This window comes from Pollicipes pollicipes, unplaced genomic scaffold (assembly GCF_011947565.3).
Source record: "Pollicipes pollicipes isolate AB1234 unplaced genomic scaffold, Ppol_2.1 Scaffold_7231;HRSCAF=8579_pilon_pilon_pilon, whole genome shotgun sequence".
NCBI classification, from domain to species: domain Eukaryota; kingdom Metazoa; phylum Arthropoda; class Thecostraca; order Pollicipedomorpha; family Pollicipedidae; genus Pollicipes; species Pollicipes pollicipes.
Window position 1 is genome coordinate 10,572,720 of NW_023597034.1, and position 19,245 is coordinate 10,591,964.

General features: G+C 54.3%; 1 protein-coding gene across 1 annotated transcript; it reads right to left on the reverse strand.

Moving 5' to 3' along the window:
• Positions 1 to 14,857: 14,857 nt before the first annotated feature.
• Positions 14,858 to 15,322, reverse strand: LOC119109374 (uncharacterized). The gene has a single exon (XM_037232986.1). It carries the CDS (start codon positions 15,320 to 15,322, stop codon positions 14,858 to 14,860), a length of 465 nt encoding a protein of 154 aa, XP_037088881.1.
• Between the last annotated feature and the right edge of the window lie 3,923 nt (positions 15,323 to 19,245).

Here is a 19,245-nt window from a genome sequence, read left to right on the forward strand (position 1 = left end):
AGCAGCATGGTGTGGTGCATTCCTACGCATCTAAGTCAGGGCTCAACAGAAATTTGCAAATTAACAAAGTCTGGTCTGTAAGTAGCACTGCTGATGAACATGGTAGTGCATGAGCGATAAATGAGACAGAGGCAATAGAAAAGTCTTTAAAATCTCCAGTTCTAAGCAATGCCTATTGCTGAGCATTCCTACCACGGAATGAAATCTTGGAGCAGTCAGTATCATTGGAATTTGCTTTCAATGTGTCGCAATGTATCTTTTTGGATTTCTCCTGAACAGAAGTAATAGAACAAGACAGCAATATTCCTTATTCCTCGTAGAAAAACTAGGAGAATGGATAGACCGATGCGTTGATATTTCGGCGACATGCCTTTATAAAGACAAATATCAGTAGATCACCAGTGATCGTTATCACTGCTATCGCTACTGATATTGGTTTCAATAAAGGCATGTCGCCAAAATATCAACGCATTGACTTCTCCTTTCCCCTGGCTTTTCCACGAAGAATAAGGCTAACAACAGAGGTAATGGAAAATATAACATCCGGCACAAAAAGGGTTAAAAAGGTAAATAGATAAGAGGCTTGGCAAACACGTAAAAACAAACGACACCCCCCAAGCACATACGCAGGAACACCCCTCCCAACACAGGCGTCTGCCTGACTCTCGTAGAGCAATCTCCAACAGCGCTTCAGCGCAGGCACCAGCAACTGTCGTGGACGACGTAAACCTCATGCAAAACAAGCTTCCGCTTCATGCAGCTCAGAGCTGGGAAAGCGCTGCGGCTGTACTTGCGGCCACTCGCGGCCAATCCAGAGATCTCTCAGGAAGATGAACACTTATAAACTCTGTAGGCTTTGGTTCAGGCTTGGCCATAAGGCGAACATGTAGCAAAATAGGGCTAGGCGCGATTCTTCGAAATTTGAAAGTCTTTTAGAACATTTGAAAACTTGACACTTGTGTAGGGTCTTAGTTTAGAAAGGTGGCAGCATTTAGTGATTTTCGTCATTCATTATTACGTTTTATTTTTACGATCTAAAACATATGTAGCATTGCATAACTGCGACGTCTTTGTCATTATTCCGAAGCAAAATGTGCCGTGCCTTTCGTAGTGCCGCATCTTTCACAGTACCGCGGACAGGTCTGCAGACTTCTACAGGTCGCTGTGTTTCTTATAGCTGAGAAGTTTCTAGAGGCTTCTGTCATCAGAAATTAAGAGATTCCTTGAGATGGCTCTGGCAACACTGCTCGCTGGCGGGTGCCTGGCACTCGGCCCAAGACGGTGACTTGTGGTGGCGGACGGCGGCCCGGACCGGACCGGAGCCGTTCATCACCCGAACGGCCGGCCCCGGCTCAACCTGGCCCAGACGGGCAGCGGAGCGTCCCGGCCGAGGGTGGGCTGGCCCCGGCTCACCCCAGCCCCGCCAGCGAAGTGTCCCGACCGAGGGCGGGCTGGCCCCAGCTCAACCCAGCCCAGCCGGGCAGCGGAGCGTCCCGACCGAGGGCGGGCTGGCGGCGGCTCAATCCAGCCCAGCCAGCGGAGTGCCCTGACCGAGGGTGGGCTGGCCCTGGCTCAACCCAGCCCGGCCGGGCAACGGAGCGCCCCAACCGAGGACGGGCTGGGGCGGCGGCTCGTGAGGCTCGCTGGGGAAAGGGTGAACATGTCACGATTTGAGTCGCGCCCGGCCCTCAGCGGACGTGCAAGCTTGAGCTTGAAGCTTGAATTTCTAAATATTTGGTCCGAAACTTCGGAACGAATGAATTTCTGGATAGGGGCTCATACTAGGCGGAGCTCTTTTGCAAATGATTTCTCGTAATCATACCACTCGCCAGTGAAAATTCCTGGTCAATGACATTATGTTGTGGCGCAAGTTTACTGCCGCAATGCTCGGCTCGGTTCTATCCTGCCTTCCAAGGTCACCTGATCTTAAGAGCACCCGTCCCGCCGCGGGTTTACAATGATGTATACTCCCCCGAACGAACCTTTTCCGCTCAAGACAAGCCAACGCCTGTTGGAGGCGCCTCGATGCCGGTTAACGTCATTAATCTTAACCCATTAAGCCAACGCCATAACGTCACCGGCCATAACGTGCTTCGTCATCCTTGCGACAGAGTCACGCTGACTGAGGGCGGGGAGGGGGTTAAGATAAGCTGCTGGATTCGGACCTCGCCATTTTCACACAATGGCAGCGCGCGTTTCAGAATGCAGACCTGGGAGATGAGCTACAAGCTTGCGGTGAATGTACGCATTTCGCGAATGCCAATTTCGACGTGCGAACAGAAATTTCAGTATGATGGGGCAATTCTCACAGAGCCAAACAGTCGAGAAAGAGGATCGCAAGGCGATTCGGAGAAAGCTGGCTGGCTGGTGCTTTTGCCAGTGATCCTTCCCATACCGGGCCTGGATCCGAGGTGCCATTTACAGGAACACTTCTTCAAAAGTAAGCTGAAGTCACCTGTGAGTGGATGAGTCATCATACACAGGAAAGACAGTCCGTCACCTACGCGACGGTCGTATGCTCAGCCGTTATCATAGCAATGCGGTGTTGTCAACATTTCCGTGCAAACAACGGACGATACCCGAGTTCGATGAAGTACTGTAAATGCAAGTAAACCAGACTGAGCTAGCGTTAGGGCAACCCCGCGCGCAACCATCCATAAACGTTTTTGCAAGCAAATGAGTCGTCGACGTTACATGTGGGCTGATTCTGGGTAAGTTCATGATGGCCCCGAAGACATCTAACTCAAACCTTTCCGGCGCCGGTAAGCGGACAGCTGACGACAGAGCGTTCCACGCATGCGCCAAGCGGAACACGAGGGCACCGCCGCGGTAGGTCGGTTCCCACGCGCAGCACCTGCACCTGGCTGTCGGCCGCGGCCCGTGCCACGATATTAGTGCCACGGCAAAACTACCGATAGGAGTGCTACGACATCAGCTACACGCAACGTCACTTCTGCTGCAAAGGCCTACAGAGGCTTCATTTACCTGTTACGCGGCATTGTTTCTACTGCGAAAACTTAACACGACCTGAACTGCTACTCGGCACGGGATTGTGCTTCATAAATTTATGCACATCATCACATTTACAGGGAAATCGTATGCAAACTCAGGTAAACAAAACAAGATGCGTGGCATTTTTTTCTCCTGCAAAAAATCATACACGACATGAATACTACACTACCAGAATTACGCTGCGAAATCTTATACTCGTCTTTACTCATGCAGCACGGATTTATGCATTCTTCAGTAATACGCGACACTACTTCCATCGTAAAAACTCATACATGACACGAGTGCTGTACGACAATAATTATACTGGAATAACACATGCCAGTCACTTCTTCTACAGCAGCGACTTGACCACAAGTATTTGATGATACACTAGTGTCGGGTGCAAGTCTTTGCAGTAGAAGTCATGCCGTGCATAAGCAATGGTTGCATACGTTTTCGGAGTAGAGATAATGACGGATGCAAGTTTTTGAAGCGTGCGTTATATCGGGTAGCACATATGCCGCATATAAGGATTGGCAGCAGAAGCCATGCCGTAGCACTCCTGTCGGCGGGAGTTTGTGGTGTAGCACTCCTGTCGGCGGGAGTTTGTGGTGTAGCACTCCTGTCGGCGGGAGTTTTGGTGTAGCACTCCTGTCGGCGGAAGTTTGTGGTGTAGCACTAATGTGGCGAAACCGCCTGCGGTCGCTTAGAGCGCACGGACGCCGCGGCGTGACACAGCAAGTCGGTATCAGCGCCTCAAGGCGTATCCAGTCACAAACAGCAGTTTTCATGATCGCAGTGTGACGCTCTCTGATGATGTCTAGTCAGCATTTTTGCAATGGTCGCTGTCTGACGCTTTCTCCGATCGTGTCCAGTTGGCATTTTCCCCATGGTCGCGGTGTGATGGGATATGAGCACGCCCAGCTGGCCGCGCAGCGCCGCATTGCCCGTCCTGCCGTGTCGCGGCGCGGCCTCGGCCGCGCGGTGGATGTGGCGACCTATCGCAGCGGACGCTGACCGCCGTCCCCGTTGCGGACCGTACGGGACGCGTGATAGGTGCGTGTGTGCAGCTAACTCATGAGTGGTATTGAGAGTGGTATTATGAGTGGTTCACCCGAACTAAATGCTATGTCGCGCCTGCCTGAGATAGCAGGGGCGGGACGGCCACTGGATTCGGTCAAATACAGATCACTCGTCGCTACACGTCTCTCTCGGACCGAGCTGAGCCGAACCGCTGCGCAAAGACATCACAATATCCAGCTTAGCATTTTTCCATGGCCGCAGTGTGGACACTCTCTGATCATGTCCGGACAGCATTGCACATGGCCGCAGTGTGACACTCCGATCATGTCCGGACAGCATGGCCCATGGCCGCAGTGTGACACTTTCTGATCATACCAAGTCAGCATTTTCTCATGGTCGCAGCGTGACGTTTTGTGATCATGCCAAGTCAGCATTTTCCATGGCTGCATTGTGACGCTCTTACTCTGCGACCATATCAACGATCACCTTAGCTCCCGGTGAGCCAGTCTTGATTTAAATCTCCAGGCTCTGAAGTGACGCTGAATCAGATTTCAATTAGTTTTTGGTGCTTAAATCTGGCAACATCGAACCAACATTGAATGAACTTGAATTACTAACAAGCCATAAGTGCTGTTCAAGATCTGAAGGGGAAGGTTTGGCAGTCTGGTGGAAACAAATGGCCCAAGCATGACATCAACGTAAAATATGAGCACAAAGGTTGATTATCATCGTTTTTAGATGTGCAAGGAGAAGAAGGAAAAGAGAAGCATCCAAAGATTTCACAGACCATACTGAAACTGACTCAAATAATCCATTTTTTGTTCGTGCGCTTGGTTTTTCAAAGGCATAAAAAATTTGCTTGACACACGCGGGCAGAGCCTCAGAATAGTTTGCAACCGGCACTACGGTGCAGACAACTTACAAAAGTCTGAAACCTTCAAGGGAGTGCTCCATATTTGCGCTGTGTTTTGAACTGAAATAGCCATCTTGAAGATCGTTCGGTGCAGATCACATCCCTGCCCTTCTTAAGACTTAATCCTCTCTAGTTTCTAAGCTACACGCTCGCGAATATGTGCAGATTTTTCGTGCAGACTATTTCAAGGTCACCCAGGCGTACATAACCCTATCATTACGTCATTTTGATTGTCATTACATTGGCCATGTGGCGCTCAAGGCAAATGGAAATAAAGTTGTCGAGTGGCTTATATCTGGTATTCGTGAGCACGATTTCCTGATGCAACGGCAGGCAATTAGCTCTCAAACAATGTCGTGCAAGGTACCATAACGCAATCAAATGATGATGCATTGAGGAGCTTATTAACTAAACAGGGAGATCGTGTTGTCTAAAAAAGGATTTTCCAGTTAAAAGTTAGGAATAGTGATAAGTGAGCTAACTCCATCACATCTAACGACTGCTTCAGCATTTTCGGATGCGGATCATTCTCTTCGATAACATGTCACCAGTGTTTGAAACGGTGGCGGTGTTTTTACGTGTTCTTTCATTGGACATGCAAATTTGTATTGGAATTACATTTGTTCTATTCGAATCTTTATTCTGACTACACTTCGCATGATTCCGGGTCAGAGTCAGAACTGGACATCCGATTGTCCGAATCAACGACGGATTAAATAATTAGTTCGAAAACAAGTTTGATTTGACCTTGTTTGGCTTTCAGCTGCGTTGAAGCAGCGCCCATTTCATGTGCATGGGGCTGAATCGAGCACCAGTCAGATCATATCATCATTGTACCCAAGGGGCATGTTCGGCTAGGCGCGTGCCCCTAGACTAGCCGGTTCATTCTGGGCTCGAGGGCGAAGGGTCATAATGTCTTCCGCAGTCGCTTGTATCAGTCTCTGGGTGTCGTCTGCATATGCAATTGCTCGAATGTTGTTATGGCGACGCGGCAAGGGTTTCGTCAGCAAACCGGATGACAACGACCCTATGTGATTAATCTTCGCGGATTACCGTGAGCGGTATGCCGGAGGGCGTGGTTACCATACTTGACCACAAGGCTGCGGCCTCTGAGATAGCCTCTGAGGGTGTTTATCTAAAGTTTTCAGGAAATTTTCTGGGCGATGCGATGCAGCGATGGCAAGCTTGCATAGCCGTAAAAACCTTGTAGACGCTCTGCGGGGTGTGTGCTCGGCGCTCGGACGAAGCCTCGCACCACGACCGCGCTCCCCATTGGCAGAGTACCTACTTGAATTGCTATCTATAAAGTCGCAAGTGCCTACGTCATGCACAAGCGACAAGCTTCCGACCAGTAAGAACCGGTTTTTGGTGCGTACCTCTGACGTCATTAGTTGCCACTTGTGGATGATGTTTAGCAATGAGGAAGGCGGCCAAGGGTGCACTTCTGCCTACTCATGGCTGGCGCATGCAGCCCGCCCAGGGCAAGCAGGGTGCCGCGAGGATGCAGGATTCAGCAAGAATGAAGATGAAGTGGCTGATGATGCGGATACGAATTACCCTTTGTGATACATAATACAGACATTTGGGCATTTCACCTAGTTAGCAATGACATGCCTGGGAATCGAACAACTCAGGAAAAGGGCTGAAACCGAGGATGTAAATGCAAGTAAAAATCACGCCGTCATGGACAAATTCGCAGGACCACCAGAGAGAGGTGTCACCCCCTCTCCGTGATTGCTGAGCGCGCCCCTGGACGCCGATGTTGTGAAGCTGAGCGCGCCCCTGAGCCTCATTCTTCATTGGTCAATGGAAGCCTTTTCCGTGCTTCGGGGTAAGCCCATTGCTCAGCTATGACGTAACGACTCAAGCCCCTTCCTTGGGCCACCCTAACTCAAGCCCATTTCTACTCGGCCGAGAGGCGAAGTAAGTGCGTTTGTTTACAAATAAGTCATTGGTGTTGGCATAGCAACGTCCAGCAACGGTCGATACGCTGTTGACGGTCTGGTATGTCAGACAAACAGGCAGGTCTCGATCTCATGCGAGTAGTGTGGTCGATAATGATGTCTTTAGCCACAGAACTTGACAATAACCGTTCAGTCGAAAGGTATTCAAGTACGCCATTCCTGTTTGTTGTTTTGAAAAGAGAACACGCCGCATGTCGTCACGTCCCCTTTAGAGCACCAGCGACTGCATTGGCTTTATTAGCGCCGGGGGCCATAGGGCCTCCGGGATTCGCACCCGGGCTGCCCACATGAGAGTCCGATGCACTAACCATTTAGCTGTACGCCCACAAGCGTGCCATTCCCGCGCGCTAAGTGTCGCAATGGGGTGGAAACAGCTGATTCTGCTTTTGCGCATATTTGGGATTAAAGGCGTTCTCCATTGTCGTGTATCTGCAGCGCCACGTCAATGCACGGAACGCGGGTCGGCTACTATGTGAGTAGTGCTGGTGTCTTCATCGCTGGCATAGCGGTTGCGTTGGTCTGAACCCACGTGAAGTGCAGCGGGCCCTATCGCAGGAAAATGACTGGTGTTGATGTCTCGGCGAGTTATTTTCTAAGCCATGACGGATCGATGCAGGCTTCAATTTTCTGAAATATTGCTCACGGTTGGCGACATCGAGCAAGTTGACAGATGGCCAGCTGCGCGTGACTGTTGCGGCCAAGTGTCGGGGCCGGGCCTCAGCAGTCATCCACGGCATCGATGACTGGTGACAGGCTGTCAGTGTCGACAACTAAGGAACAGCGGACAGCTCACTTAGGTGGCGTCAGTGGGTCTGTGAACCGGCACAGGCTCTTGCTTCGTTAATGAAAGAGGACCTCTCAGCTTATAACTGCAGACTGGGAATCAGAAACCTGGTCCGTCAAGCCCGTCTCTAATTTCGTATGACAACGGCCAGGCGAAGACGATATGCGTTACATCAAACGGTGCAGCCCTGCATAGACGCTTCCTGACCTGGCTTACAGCAGAAGAGAGACGGCTTCTCTCTTGGTTGAAGGAAACAAATTCGACGGATGTCTCGCGCAGCTGACCCGTGGAGAGGGCCCGCGGTCAGCTGAGGCGATCACCACGTTTGCGGCGCGCCATGCTCGATGGGGTGGCCTCGACAGCCCGGGGCGGGGCACAGCACCCAGTATGTGCTTAACAGCACAGGAGCGACGCGACATCGGCGGGTTCATAACCATAGGTGCAAGAACCCGCGGGTGGTTGGATCGTTTGGATAGCCGTTCTGAATTCTTTACCACGCCTGCTACCAAAGGTGTGGTGAGATGTCGAGGTTTGCGTGCGTAAGTAAGCCGTTGTCCTGTCCGTGCATAGTGGTTGTCCACGTACTGCCTTCTTCACTGCCATCAAATTACGCACTGTCTGTGTCAGCTATGGGGATTTCTTGGGCTACTCTCTCGCATTTTCCTAAGGGAAATAAGCCTTTTCTGTCCTTCTAAAATGTCCTTAAACGCTTCCCACACCTCATGCACAGTGAGAGTAGTTGTAATATCTCGTCACTGGTAGCTGACAGAAAAGGCTGTAAGTTTTCAAATTTAATCGCAGCAAAATTTTGAACAAGAGCATGATTAGCCTTACCTAAATAAGCTACACACAATGAAAACCTTACAATCTGATGGTCCCTATTTTCCAGGGTCTCACCTACTGTCAAAGCATCTACCAACCCTTCCTCATCATTCATAGCAAGATCCAAACTTGGCCTCCTCTAGTTGTGTTTGCACACGAACTGCTGGAAAACTATTCAAAACAAGCAAAAATATTTTTCTGACTGTTTGACAACCGGCCGAAATCTGCGTCCCAGCCTGGGATGTGGAAATATCCCACCATCCCACATTTTCCAATCGCACCTCGGCCGATTTCTTCACATACATCGGTGTCGACATCCTGATAACTATTCGGAAGCTTATAGAAAGTTTCAACACGTAATTTGTTGCCCTTCGGTGTAATCAAATAAATCCAAAGGAGTTCTACATCACCGTTTTTCTTCATACTTCATTTTGTAGCGTCGCTCCAATCCTGCCATTCCGTGGCCATGCGATGATGAACGCCTAGAAAAATAAAGTTCTTGAGTCGTTGATATCTGGCGTTCTTAAGCACGATTTCCAGACAAACCTGCAGTTATTTGGCCCTCGATCAATGTTGTACAAGGTACGATGACGTAATAAATCAATGACGTATGAAGGAGAATACCTACTCAATGGAGGAATTGTCCTGCCTAAAGCAGTCTTTTCCGCTTAGAGTACACTAATAGTCATAAGTAAGCCTGACGCATACTTCAAGACCTTAAGACGTGGAACGCTCCCTTTAGAGACGTCCCCCCCCCCCACACACCTGTAAGGCCGTGGCCTCAACTGTCGGTGAGAGGGCCTCTTGCATCGATCGGGGACCCCTAGGACAGAGCGGACCTCTGTTTTGACCAGAGACTACCAATACCGAACAGTCGGATGCGTGTCGGTCTGCGCCCTGGGGGTCCATTTCGCAAGCCCGGGCAAGGCCGGGCCGCGAATTGCATTACTTGGCTTGCTGAAGCCACGAGAGCGTCGTTCAGTGGCCCAAAGTGCCTGTCGGGGTGTTCTGTGTAAGTAAGTAACCCGAGTCCCCAAGAGCTGTGTTTGCGAAGGTCTGAAGAGGGGACCCGAAGGGCCCCTCAAGACCAAAGATCGAGGGTTTGATTGAACTCGAGTCCGGCCCCACCCGTAGTGTCGCGACCTGAAATGGCAGTCTGGGGGCTGTTGGCACGGCCCTGAATAGGATTCTCTATCCCTATTTTATAAGGCCTCGACGCGGAGCCAAACAGTCGGCTTCATGTCCGTCGGAGCCCTTGGGACCCATTCCCCTACCAGGAACTTGGCCGGAACCCGCAATGTCCTATGTTCTAGGTCCCTGACAGAATGAGGGGCACCTGTGTCGGTCAGGGGCCACAGTGCCTTTTAAGTGTCCTGTGGCGGAAAATGGCCCCGAGTCAGTCAGAGGTCATGTTTGAGAGGGCCGAAGAGAGTCTGGGCGTGCCTCGAGACCAAAGACCAACTGCGCGATTGGAAGGCGAAATGCCCGAATGGCTCGATGCATGTCACATTAAGGACCCCGCCCGTAGGGCCGTGATCTCAGCTGTCGGTTAGAAGGTCTCTTGCACCGAGTGGGGACCTCTGAGGCAGTGCGTTTCTCTATTTCTGCCAGAGATCACCGGCAGCGAACAGTCGGGTCCCTGTCGATCTGAGCTCTGTGGGCCCATCAACCAAACAGTGACCAGGCTGGGCCCGCAGTTTGCATTGGTTGGGCAGCTCCTGCCCCTGCAGCAACGCGGGACTCCTGTATTGGCCAGGGACACATAGTGCCTAACAGGGTGTCCTGTGTCAACAAGGGACTCGAGCCGGCCAGGGAAACATTTGCTCAACAGGAACGGGGACGGACCCCAAATGACAGACGGACTCCTGCGTTGGTCGGGGCCCTCTGTCAATGAAAGGAAACATGAGAACTTGTGGCCATTGTTCACATTGAGACAATGGAAGAGCCCTGTGTCAGGCGGGACCCTAGCACCGAACGGTGGGTCTCCCAACCCAATGCCAGCATGAGCTCGCTAATCATAACTAGAGGCTATGCACGAACTATTGGACTACCTTTGGCGATCAGGTATCCTGTCGCGTCAGTGAGGGTCCCTGCGTCGATCCGAGGCCAGCTGCGTGGGTCAGAAGGCCTCCCGCGTCAATGAGGGAACCAATGAAAAATGGCATGTCTCTCTAAGGGCCTCAGGATCGACCAGGGGATTCCAGCCCCGCGTCGCCAGAATGACAGCCCGCAGGGCGCCCCGTGCTGGGATGCAATGGTCGTTTAGCCCTTGACCGGTAACAATGGTGTGCCCCTTAGGGCTCTGCTCAAAGGCTCCTTGGCCGGAAAAGTAAGGGTTCTCATTAATGTTGAAGGGAGTGAGTCGAAATAATTTCAGAAACGAATGAAGCCATTCCTTGCTTGCCTGAGAACGTTCATTTTTTGCAGAATCGAGTAGTGAAACGAATTACGACAAAAGGCTGGAGCCTGCGCGCTTGCCATCTCGGGAGCAAGGCCGGCGATGACCTGGGTTGCAGTTTCCGTATAACCAAACGGTGCTGGCCACAGCAAGTAACACCAGGGAACGGGCGCCGTGCGCGCGAGAACGACCGTCGTGATCAATGCTTCCGGATGTCTTCCAAAATTAATTCATACCGTGTGAAGGTTAGGCTGGAGGTATATTTTTCACAAGTTTGAAGTTGTCCTCTGGACAGCCTTTGCCCTCCAGTTTCAACAACAATTATATCACCACGCTGCGGTGCTGTAGAGGCTAATCGTTCTAATCATCAGTCTAAAATTCACAAAGCTAAAATATCCATCCGGACTACCCCATAAAGGTACGAGTCCCAAAGCGTTCAAAGATGTTTCTTTAGATGCGTCACTTTTTGTTCGCTCATTCGGCCAAGCTTAAGAGAATGCTCCACATTCAAAGATATTGAGGCAAGGCATAAGAGCTGATGAAATAACCGTTTTGTAACTAATAACATGCCTTTCAGTAAGAAAGGCTGCCCGATACGACGCAGTTTTCTGTTAACTAGATATGCTCAACAATACATTATGGTTAGATTGCGTCCTCGTACCCTGCACAACATTGAGAGCCAATTGACGGCCGTTGTATCTGGAAATCATGCTCACAAACGCCAGACGTGGACAACACGACAATCATATTTTTGGGCCTTGATCGCCGCCTGGCCGATGGAATGGCAGGATTTGAATGACGTGATTATGGCGTCATGGATGCCTGATGACGTCTAAGTAGTCTCCCTTACATAGTCTGCACATATTCGCGGGTGTATAGCTCAAAATCTAGAGGAGATTGGGCGTGAAGAAGGGCTGCGTGTGAACTGCACCGAATTATCTTCAAGATAGCTATTTCGCCTCAAAACTCCTTACAAATGTAAAACACTTCCTCTAATGTTAACCGGGGGCAGGGCTGTACGGCCTACAAAGACTACAATGTCTGGCGTCGAGGTTGTGTCGCTAAGTTTTGCGAGCACACATTTTGTAAAACAACCTCACACGTCTTTATCACTAAGCGATTCTGATTGAATTTTGAACATTTCCAGGCTGATAGAAATATTTGACCGGTTGTTTCTACGATGAAAAGAAAGAGTCTCTATTAGCCAAGTAGTTGTAAGGCAAGTGTAAGAGAGGGGCTGGAAGGGCGACGTCGCACACTCCGAGGTCGTCGTCGTCGTCGTCGTAAACGCTGACGCGGCTCGCGTCGAGCCGCGCCGTCGGAGCCTGAACGTGGACTGCTCGGCAGGGACCGTGCGTCCCCGCCCGCGTGTCCCCATAAAGCCACGTGGCTCACATATGGGCTCCAGATGGTGGGGACCAATCGGCAGAGGGGGCCGCTCACACCGTCGCGGAGACACCGTCGCCGCGCCGGCAGCGACGGCCCGTTTGCTCGCTAACATAGCCGGCCATAGCGGGCTAACATAGCGGGTTTTTCGCGCCACTCGCGGAAAATCCTAACTACAAGCGAGCAAACTATGGGTCATGAACGCTACACATGCCGAATAAATAAAACACTACCCCTACAACTCTGTAAACATTAACAGCTAACTAACGGGCACTGTTCGTCCGCGGGAGGCGAGCATTTTTGCACCAGCTACATTTAGAGCTAATGAGAGGTTATAAACGGGCTGTAACTACGTCTTCACTCTGCGACGCGAACGCTCGCGGCGCGCGTCGGGGAAGAATGACAGTATCCCAGACATCATAAACTGTTAACTACAGTATCGCGGCGCACATGGTCACAGTGCGGCAGTGTCGCACGGCACTGCCATAAACTACTCATTAGGCGGGGCGCGCACAGTCACCGTCCCGTCACATCAGCGCTCGTCTGCGTCATGCTCGAGACGGCAGAGGCGGCTGACAGGCCGCCTGTATTGCCAGGCGGGTGTCGTCACGTTCACAACGCGAACCCGGCCGTCTGCGCCAGGGAGCGTGCGGGCCACTCGTCCCACTGGCCAGTGCCCACGGGGCACGTTATCGTCCGCCAACAGCACTAGTTCGCCTACCTTGATGTCGGCCGTGCCTCTGCACCACTTCGCTCTCGTAGTCAGCGTGGGAAGATACTCCTGTCGTCAGCGCCGCCAGAAGTGATCTAGCAGCACCTGTGTGTGCTTCCAGCGCCGTCTGCGGCACAGGTCACCATCCTCGAACACGCCAGGAGGCAGCTGAGGAGAAGCCCTTCCGGTGAGGAAGTGGTTCGGCGTCAGTGGCTGATAGCCGTCGGGATCGGTTCTGACGTGCGTCAGCGGTCGGCCGTTGGGGAGCGCCTCGACTTCGGTGACCACCGTCCGAAGCGTCTCGTGATCCACAGTCCTGTCACGCAGCACGGTCGACAGGGCACGTTTGGCTGAGCGCACCAGACGCTCGAACACGCCGCCGAAGTGGGGCGCAGCCGGAGGGTTGAACTTCCACTCCACGCCTTCTTGTGACAGCGTGTCAGCGATCTTGGCCAGGTTCCACTGCTGCAGCGACTGGCGCAGCTCGCGCTCACCGGCTCGGAGATTTGTCCCGTTGTCCGAGCAAACCAGCTTGGTCTTGCCGCGTCTCGCCATCATGCGTCTCATCGCCATGATGAATGAGTCGGTGTCCAGCGAGTGAGCCAGCTCGATGTGGACTGCTCGAGTGGACAGGCAGGTGAACAGACAGCCGTATCTCTTCTCCCTTTTACGCTGTCTCTTCACCGCCAAGGGTCCGAAGAAGTCCACGCCCACTCTAGCGAACGCTGGGGCCGGGTCACCCACGCGGAAGGCTGGCAGGTCGCCCATCAGTGGTGGCATTGGCCGAGCTGACCGTTTACGACACACCATGCAGGCGCGGGTGTATCGCTTTACGGCCGCCCGGCCACAGATGACCCAGAACTGCTGCTGGATGTCAGTCAGGACGTGTTCGGCGTCCCGCGTGTGCTAGCTTCTTTTGATGGTCTGTGACGATCAGCCGTGTGGTGTCTTCCTTCGCAGGTAGTATTACCTGATGCTTGGCTTCGTAGTCGAGCTGGGAATGACACAGTCGCCCTCCGACTCTCAGCAGGCCGCTCGAGTCCATGAAGGGCGCTAGCTGGTGGAGATGGCTGCCGGTTGGTAGTCGTCTTCCTTGTTGCAGAGCGGCGATTTCGGGGCCGAACTGCTCTGCCTGGGCGTTGCGCAGCCAGACGTGTTCAGCGTCACGCAGCTCGTGAACGGTCAGTGGCCCCGATCGTCGATCCATCTCGGCACGGCTGTTGTGGGCGAAGCGGTGCACCCATGCTGTCACACGCAGCAGCCTCAGCCACGATGAGTACCGGCTGGCGTTTATGGCCGGCGCCGCCGGAATAGTGACGCACGATGTCACCCTCATTTCGGCTGCCCCCTCGTCTCCGGGGCGGGCTGTCAGGCAGGCAGGCGCGGCTGGCCAGTAATCAGGGCAGCGCCACAGGAAGGCGGGTCCTTGAACCCATACGCCGCCGGGCGCCACGCTCGTGACGGCACAGCCGCGGCTGCAGATGTCAGCTGGGTTCAGTAAGCCGGGCACATGACGCCACCGGGACATCTCAGACGAGTCCTGGGTCTCGGAGATGCGGTTGGCGACGAACGTGTTGTACCGCCGGCCCTCGCTGTTGATCTACTGTAGCACAGTAGGTGAGTCAGACCAGAAGACGGTCTGGTGGATTGTCGTGTCGTATTCGGCCTTGATTGCGTCGACGACGCGGACGGCCATGACCGAAGCCTGCAGCTCAAGCTACCGAACGCATTTTCCGATACGTCGCCGAACACGTGAACGCGAACACTTTACCACCACCCTGTTATCGGGGCGATAACAGCGGCTCACTCGAACACAGTCCATGTCACACAGTTCCTGCTGCCAGTGCTGCCACTGGGCGAGAAGTTATGCGTCGGTGATGACCTCGTCCCAGTCCCATCCTCCCAGCCAGATCTTCTGAATGATGCACTTGGCTCGGATGGTGAACGAAGCCAGGATGCCGAGCGGGCTAAACACCGCCGAGGCGCTGCTCAGAATGGAGCGCTTCGTGTTCTCGCCCTTGACGATCCTGACCTTGAACCTGAACTGGTCATCTTGAGCACACCAGTGAACTCCCAGCGTCTTTTTCCACTGTGCCTCGTCGTCCAGGTCCAGATCGCGTGCCTCATCGCACCTATCCTCAGGTGCGATATCTTGCAGCACCGTCTCTGACGTGCTGGTCCACTTGGTCAGATGGAATCCACCAGCGCTCAGGAGAGAGTTGAGAGAGTTAACCAACTCTCGTCCTTCGCTCTCGGTGTCGACCGAGTCCAAGTAGTCATCTGCGTAGAACCGGCTGACTACCCTGTCCGCCGCCTGAGGGTGCTGCATTTTTCCGTCATTCGCACAGCGCCGGAGCACGTAAGTTGCCGTGCGTGGTGACGACTTGGCACCGAATATCACAACGTTCATTTGATACGTTTCCGAATCCTCGTGCTCATGTCTCGCCAGAGGAACCGTTGCGACCGTCGGTCTTCAGCGCGGATGGCTATCTGGTGAAACATCTGCTTCACATCAGACGCTATCGGCACGCGGCCCTGGCGGAGCCTCACGAGCACGCCAGTGAGTGAGTTCAGATTGTCGGGTCCACTAATGAGGTTGTCATTCAGTGACGTGCCACCATATATTGCCGCGGCGTCGAACACTACCCGCACCTTGCCCGGTTTGTTAGGGTTCTGCGCGACGTGGTGGGGCAGGTACCACGTTCGACCTTGCGCACCGGGCTCAGTTTCTTTCACCTTGCTCGCGTGACCTTGAGTGACACAGCTGTTCACAGTGTCACGGTACGACTGACGGAGTTCGAGTTCTCGAGCCAGACGTCTCTCAACCGCCCTCAGACGGGTAGCGGCTGCCTCACGGTTGTCTGGAAGTTGCACACCGTCTTCACGCCACAGGGGACCGATTTCGTACCGATCGCCGGCCGGTTTGGTGGTGCTGTCCAGGATGGACATCGCTCTTTGGTCCGCTTCTGAGTGCAGCTGTGCCTTCTCGTACCTTGTGCCGAAGGCCTCTGTCGTCCAGAAATGCTTGACCTGGTTTTGAAGGTCCAGAAGAGCACTCCTTTCGTCACTGACTCGGATGTGATGCACACGCTTATAGCCTGGTGCGTACATCGACCGCCACGGCGTGCAGCCGGTCACAGTCCAGCCGAGCAGAGTCCTCACCGCGCTCGGCGTCCCTGGCGGCCCTTCTACTACCTGCCGCGGCACTATCAGTTCGAGCATGTCTGTGTCCAGCAGCACTTGCACTGGGCTGCGGGTCGTAATCGGAATGTCGAGCTCGGTGAGATGAGGCCAGCTGTTTTTCTCGACTGACCAGTCCATTGAATGATTCGATACGTTCAGAATCGGCGTCGTTTGAGCGTCTCGGATAACGTGCCTTTTGTCGCCGCTGCCCACAGGCTGGACTGAGAAACTTACGCGTCATGATGGCAACGGCCCACTTCCGTTTAGGGTACTCAGGACCAGCCCGTCCGAGGGCCCCGAGATACCGAGCCGGTCACGGAGGTCGTCGGTCACCAGCGTGACCTGGCTCTCGAGATCCAGGAGGGTGTGGTCGTGTGACTCCCCGAGGGACCGCGCACGGTGATGGGCACTACTTGAAGTAGAACCTGGCTGCGTGGCTCAGTCGCCGCTGTGCCGACGTGTTTAGCGTCTGTAGCCGGCGGCGAGCTGTCAATCTTATTGCGCCGTGGGAACACTCTCATGCCATTGTGGAGCAGCGTGTGATGCCGTCTCCCACAGCGTTCGGCTTCGCATCTCTTGTCTCGCGGGCAGCTGGCGCTGATGTGGCCGCAAGACAGGCAGTTAAAGCAGAGTCCGCTTCTGCCGACGAACTCTGCCCTCTCGCTCACCGTCAGCGCCAGGAATGCGTCACAGCACTGTATGTTGTGTGTACCTTGGCACACGCGTCACGTCCCGCGACCGCCGGCGGGTTAATGGTCGCAATCTTCCGCGATTTTACGGCCGTTACAGCTGACGCTGTGGCGAACACTCGCCTCGGTCAGCCTTCTGGGGTGTTGCCTTCGACTTAAGATGACGGCTCGTGGCCCGCCTGTGTCCAGGCCACACGACCAGCAGCGACATGCCGACGCAGCCACCCGTCGAGGTCGATCAGAGTGGGGCGAGTGATGCCGTTCTCCACGACGTACTCTCCCCATCTCCATGCCAGACTGGCAGGAAGTTTACCGGCCACAGCTGTGACGTTTGTGGCGGCGGCGAGGTCTGGTTCGTACTGCAGACACTGAAGGACGCTCACTGCAGTGCGCAAGTCTCGTGACAGCTTGGTCAGAGCAGAAAGTTCACCATCTCTGACCGGTGGTGCCGAGAGGAGCTTTTTCATAGTCGCGTGTATCGCACGCGCTGGGTCGCCAAATTCCTCTTGTAGCTCACGCAGGGCTGCGCCGCAGAGGCTGGCGTCACAAAGCATTCCACGTACCGCCTCTCTTGCCGGCCCGGTCAGGTGTGCTTGCAGATACGTCAGCCTCTCAACGTCTGTGAGGTCGGCGCGGTCGTGCACCAGCACCTTGAACAGGGCGACCCACCTCGGCCATTCGAGGGCGGAGCCGCTGAACTTGTCCAGCGTTGTCCGCGACAGATGGGGATTCGCCTGTCTCTCAGCACCGGTCGGGCGCTGCAGCAGAGGTTCCGGTGTAGGCGAGACATTGGCAGGCTCTGCACTGGCTGGTCGCACGTTCGGTTACAGCTGGGAGAGCCAATCCCTGACGCGTGCGGCTGAGACGTCCGACTGCGGTTGCTCACGCAGCTGCACGGGCGGCTTAGCTGCAGCTGCCAATGGGCCTCTGACGAATGACGCAGCGTCGCCGGCGTGCAGAGATCCACGCTCCTCCTGCTCCGGCAGCTCCAGCTCCAGCTGGCGGCGCTCCGCTTCATCCTTCAGCTCCTGCTGCCTTTGCCTCTGCCTGTCGCCGCGCCAGCTCCGCCCGTTGCCGCACCGGCTCCGCCTCTGCCTCCGCCTGTTGCCGCGCCAGCTCCGCCTCCGCCTCCGCCTGTTGCCGCGCCAGGTCCGCCTTAACTGCCACCGCGCGCTGCCCCTGTTCCGCCTGGGGCTTGCTCAGCGCAGATCGGCGACGAGCTTCGCTGAGGCGAGAGGAGGTTATGCTGGCACCTGCCTCACTCCGGGTGCGGTAGGACGTCCTGCTCCGTTTTGATTTTTCATCACCGTCTTGTCCTGACCGGTTGTCAGACATCACTGATAACACTGTGTTTCGTCGTCACTGAACGCTGTAATCCGTTCACCAGTTCACTTACATCCGGCCCGGAGGACCAGAATGTTTGTGCGAAAGAGTTCGTTAGTTTTCCGGGGGGCCATCCACTTGATTCGAAAACAGACGTTGAAAGGGAAGAGTCTCTATTAGCCAAAGAGTTACAAGGCAAAGGTGAGAGAGGGGTTGGAAGGGCGGCGTCGCACACTCGGAGGTCGTCGTCGTCGTCGTCGTCGTAAACGCTGACGCGGCTCTCGTCGAGCTGCGCCGTCGGAGCCTGAACGTGGACTGCTCGGCAGGGACCGTGTGTCCCCGCCCGCATGTCCCATAAACCTACGTGGCCCACATATGGGCTCCAGATGGTGGGGACTAATCGGCAGAGGGGCCGCTCACACCGTCGCGGAGACGCCGCCGCCGCGCTGGCAGCGACGGCCCGTTTGCTCGCTAACATGGTGGACTCGGCGAGCGGCGGACGGGCCACGGCGCGGGCCACCTCGCCGGATCCGGGGGGCTGGGCTGAGGGACGACCGCCAGGCCTTATCCGCTGCTGTTCATGTGGGGGGATGGGTCACATGACACGCCACTGCTCAAACGGCTTTGAGGGCAGGCGCGCAAGGTAGGGCTGGTCTCCCTTCGAGTTACCAGGGCTTCCATTAAGGGGAATGCTCCGACCTTGTGACATGTTGCAAAAGCATTCTGAAGTGAAACCCCGGGACTAGTTAGCGTAACAATAGTTTCAGTTCAAAAAGACCAAAATGAACAAAATGCAAAGAACATTATGGCTTTTATACATTGCACAATATTATAGCTTTTAAACAAATGGTCCATACCCAGCAAGTTTCTTGGCAGGGGCACTTCCGCTTTAGGGGGTCTTTTGTCAACCGTGTCCCCCTTTCCCTTGCCAAGACTCTGGCTGTACCTCTGAACGCCATGAACTCTGGATGTTTCAACTTGTGCCCAGTCATCCTCGCCCCGAGACCGCTGCTCAAGCGATGGTCGGCGCGGCGCACCACCTAGCGGCGGCGACTGG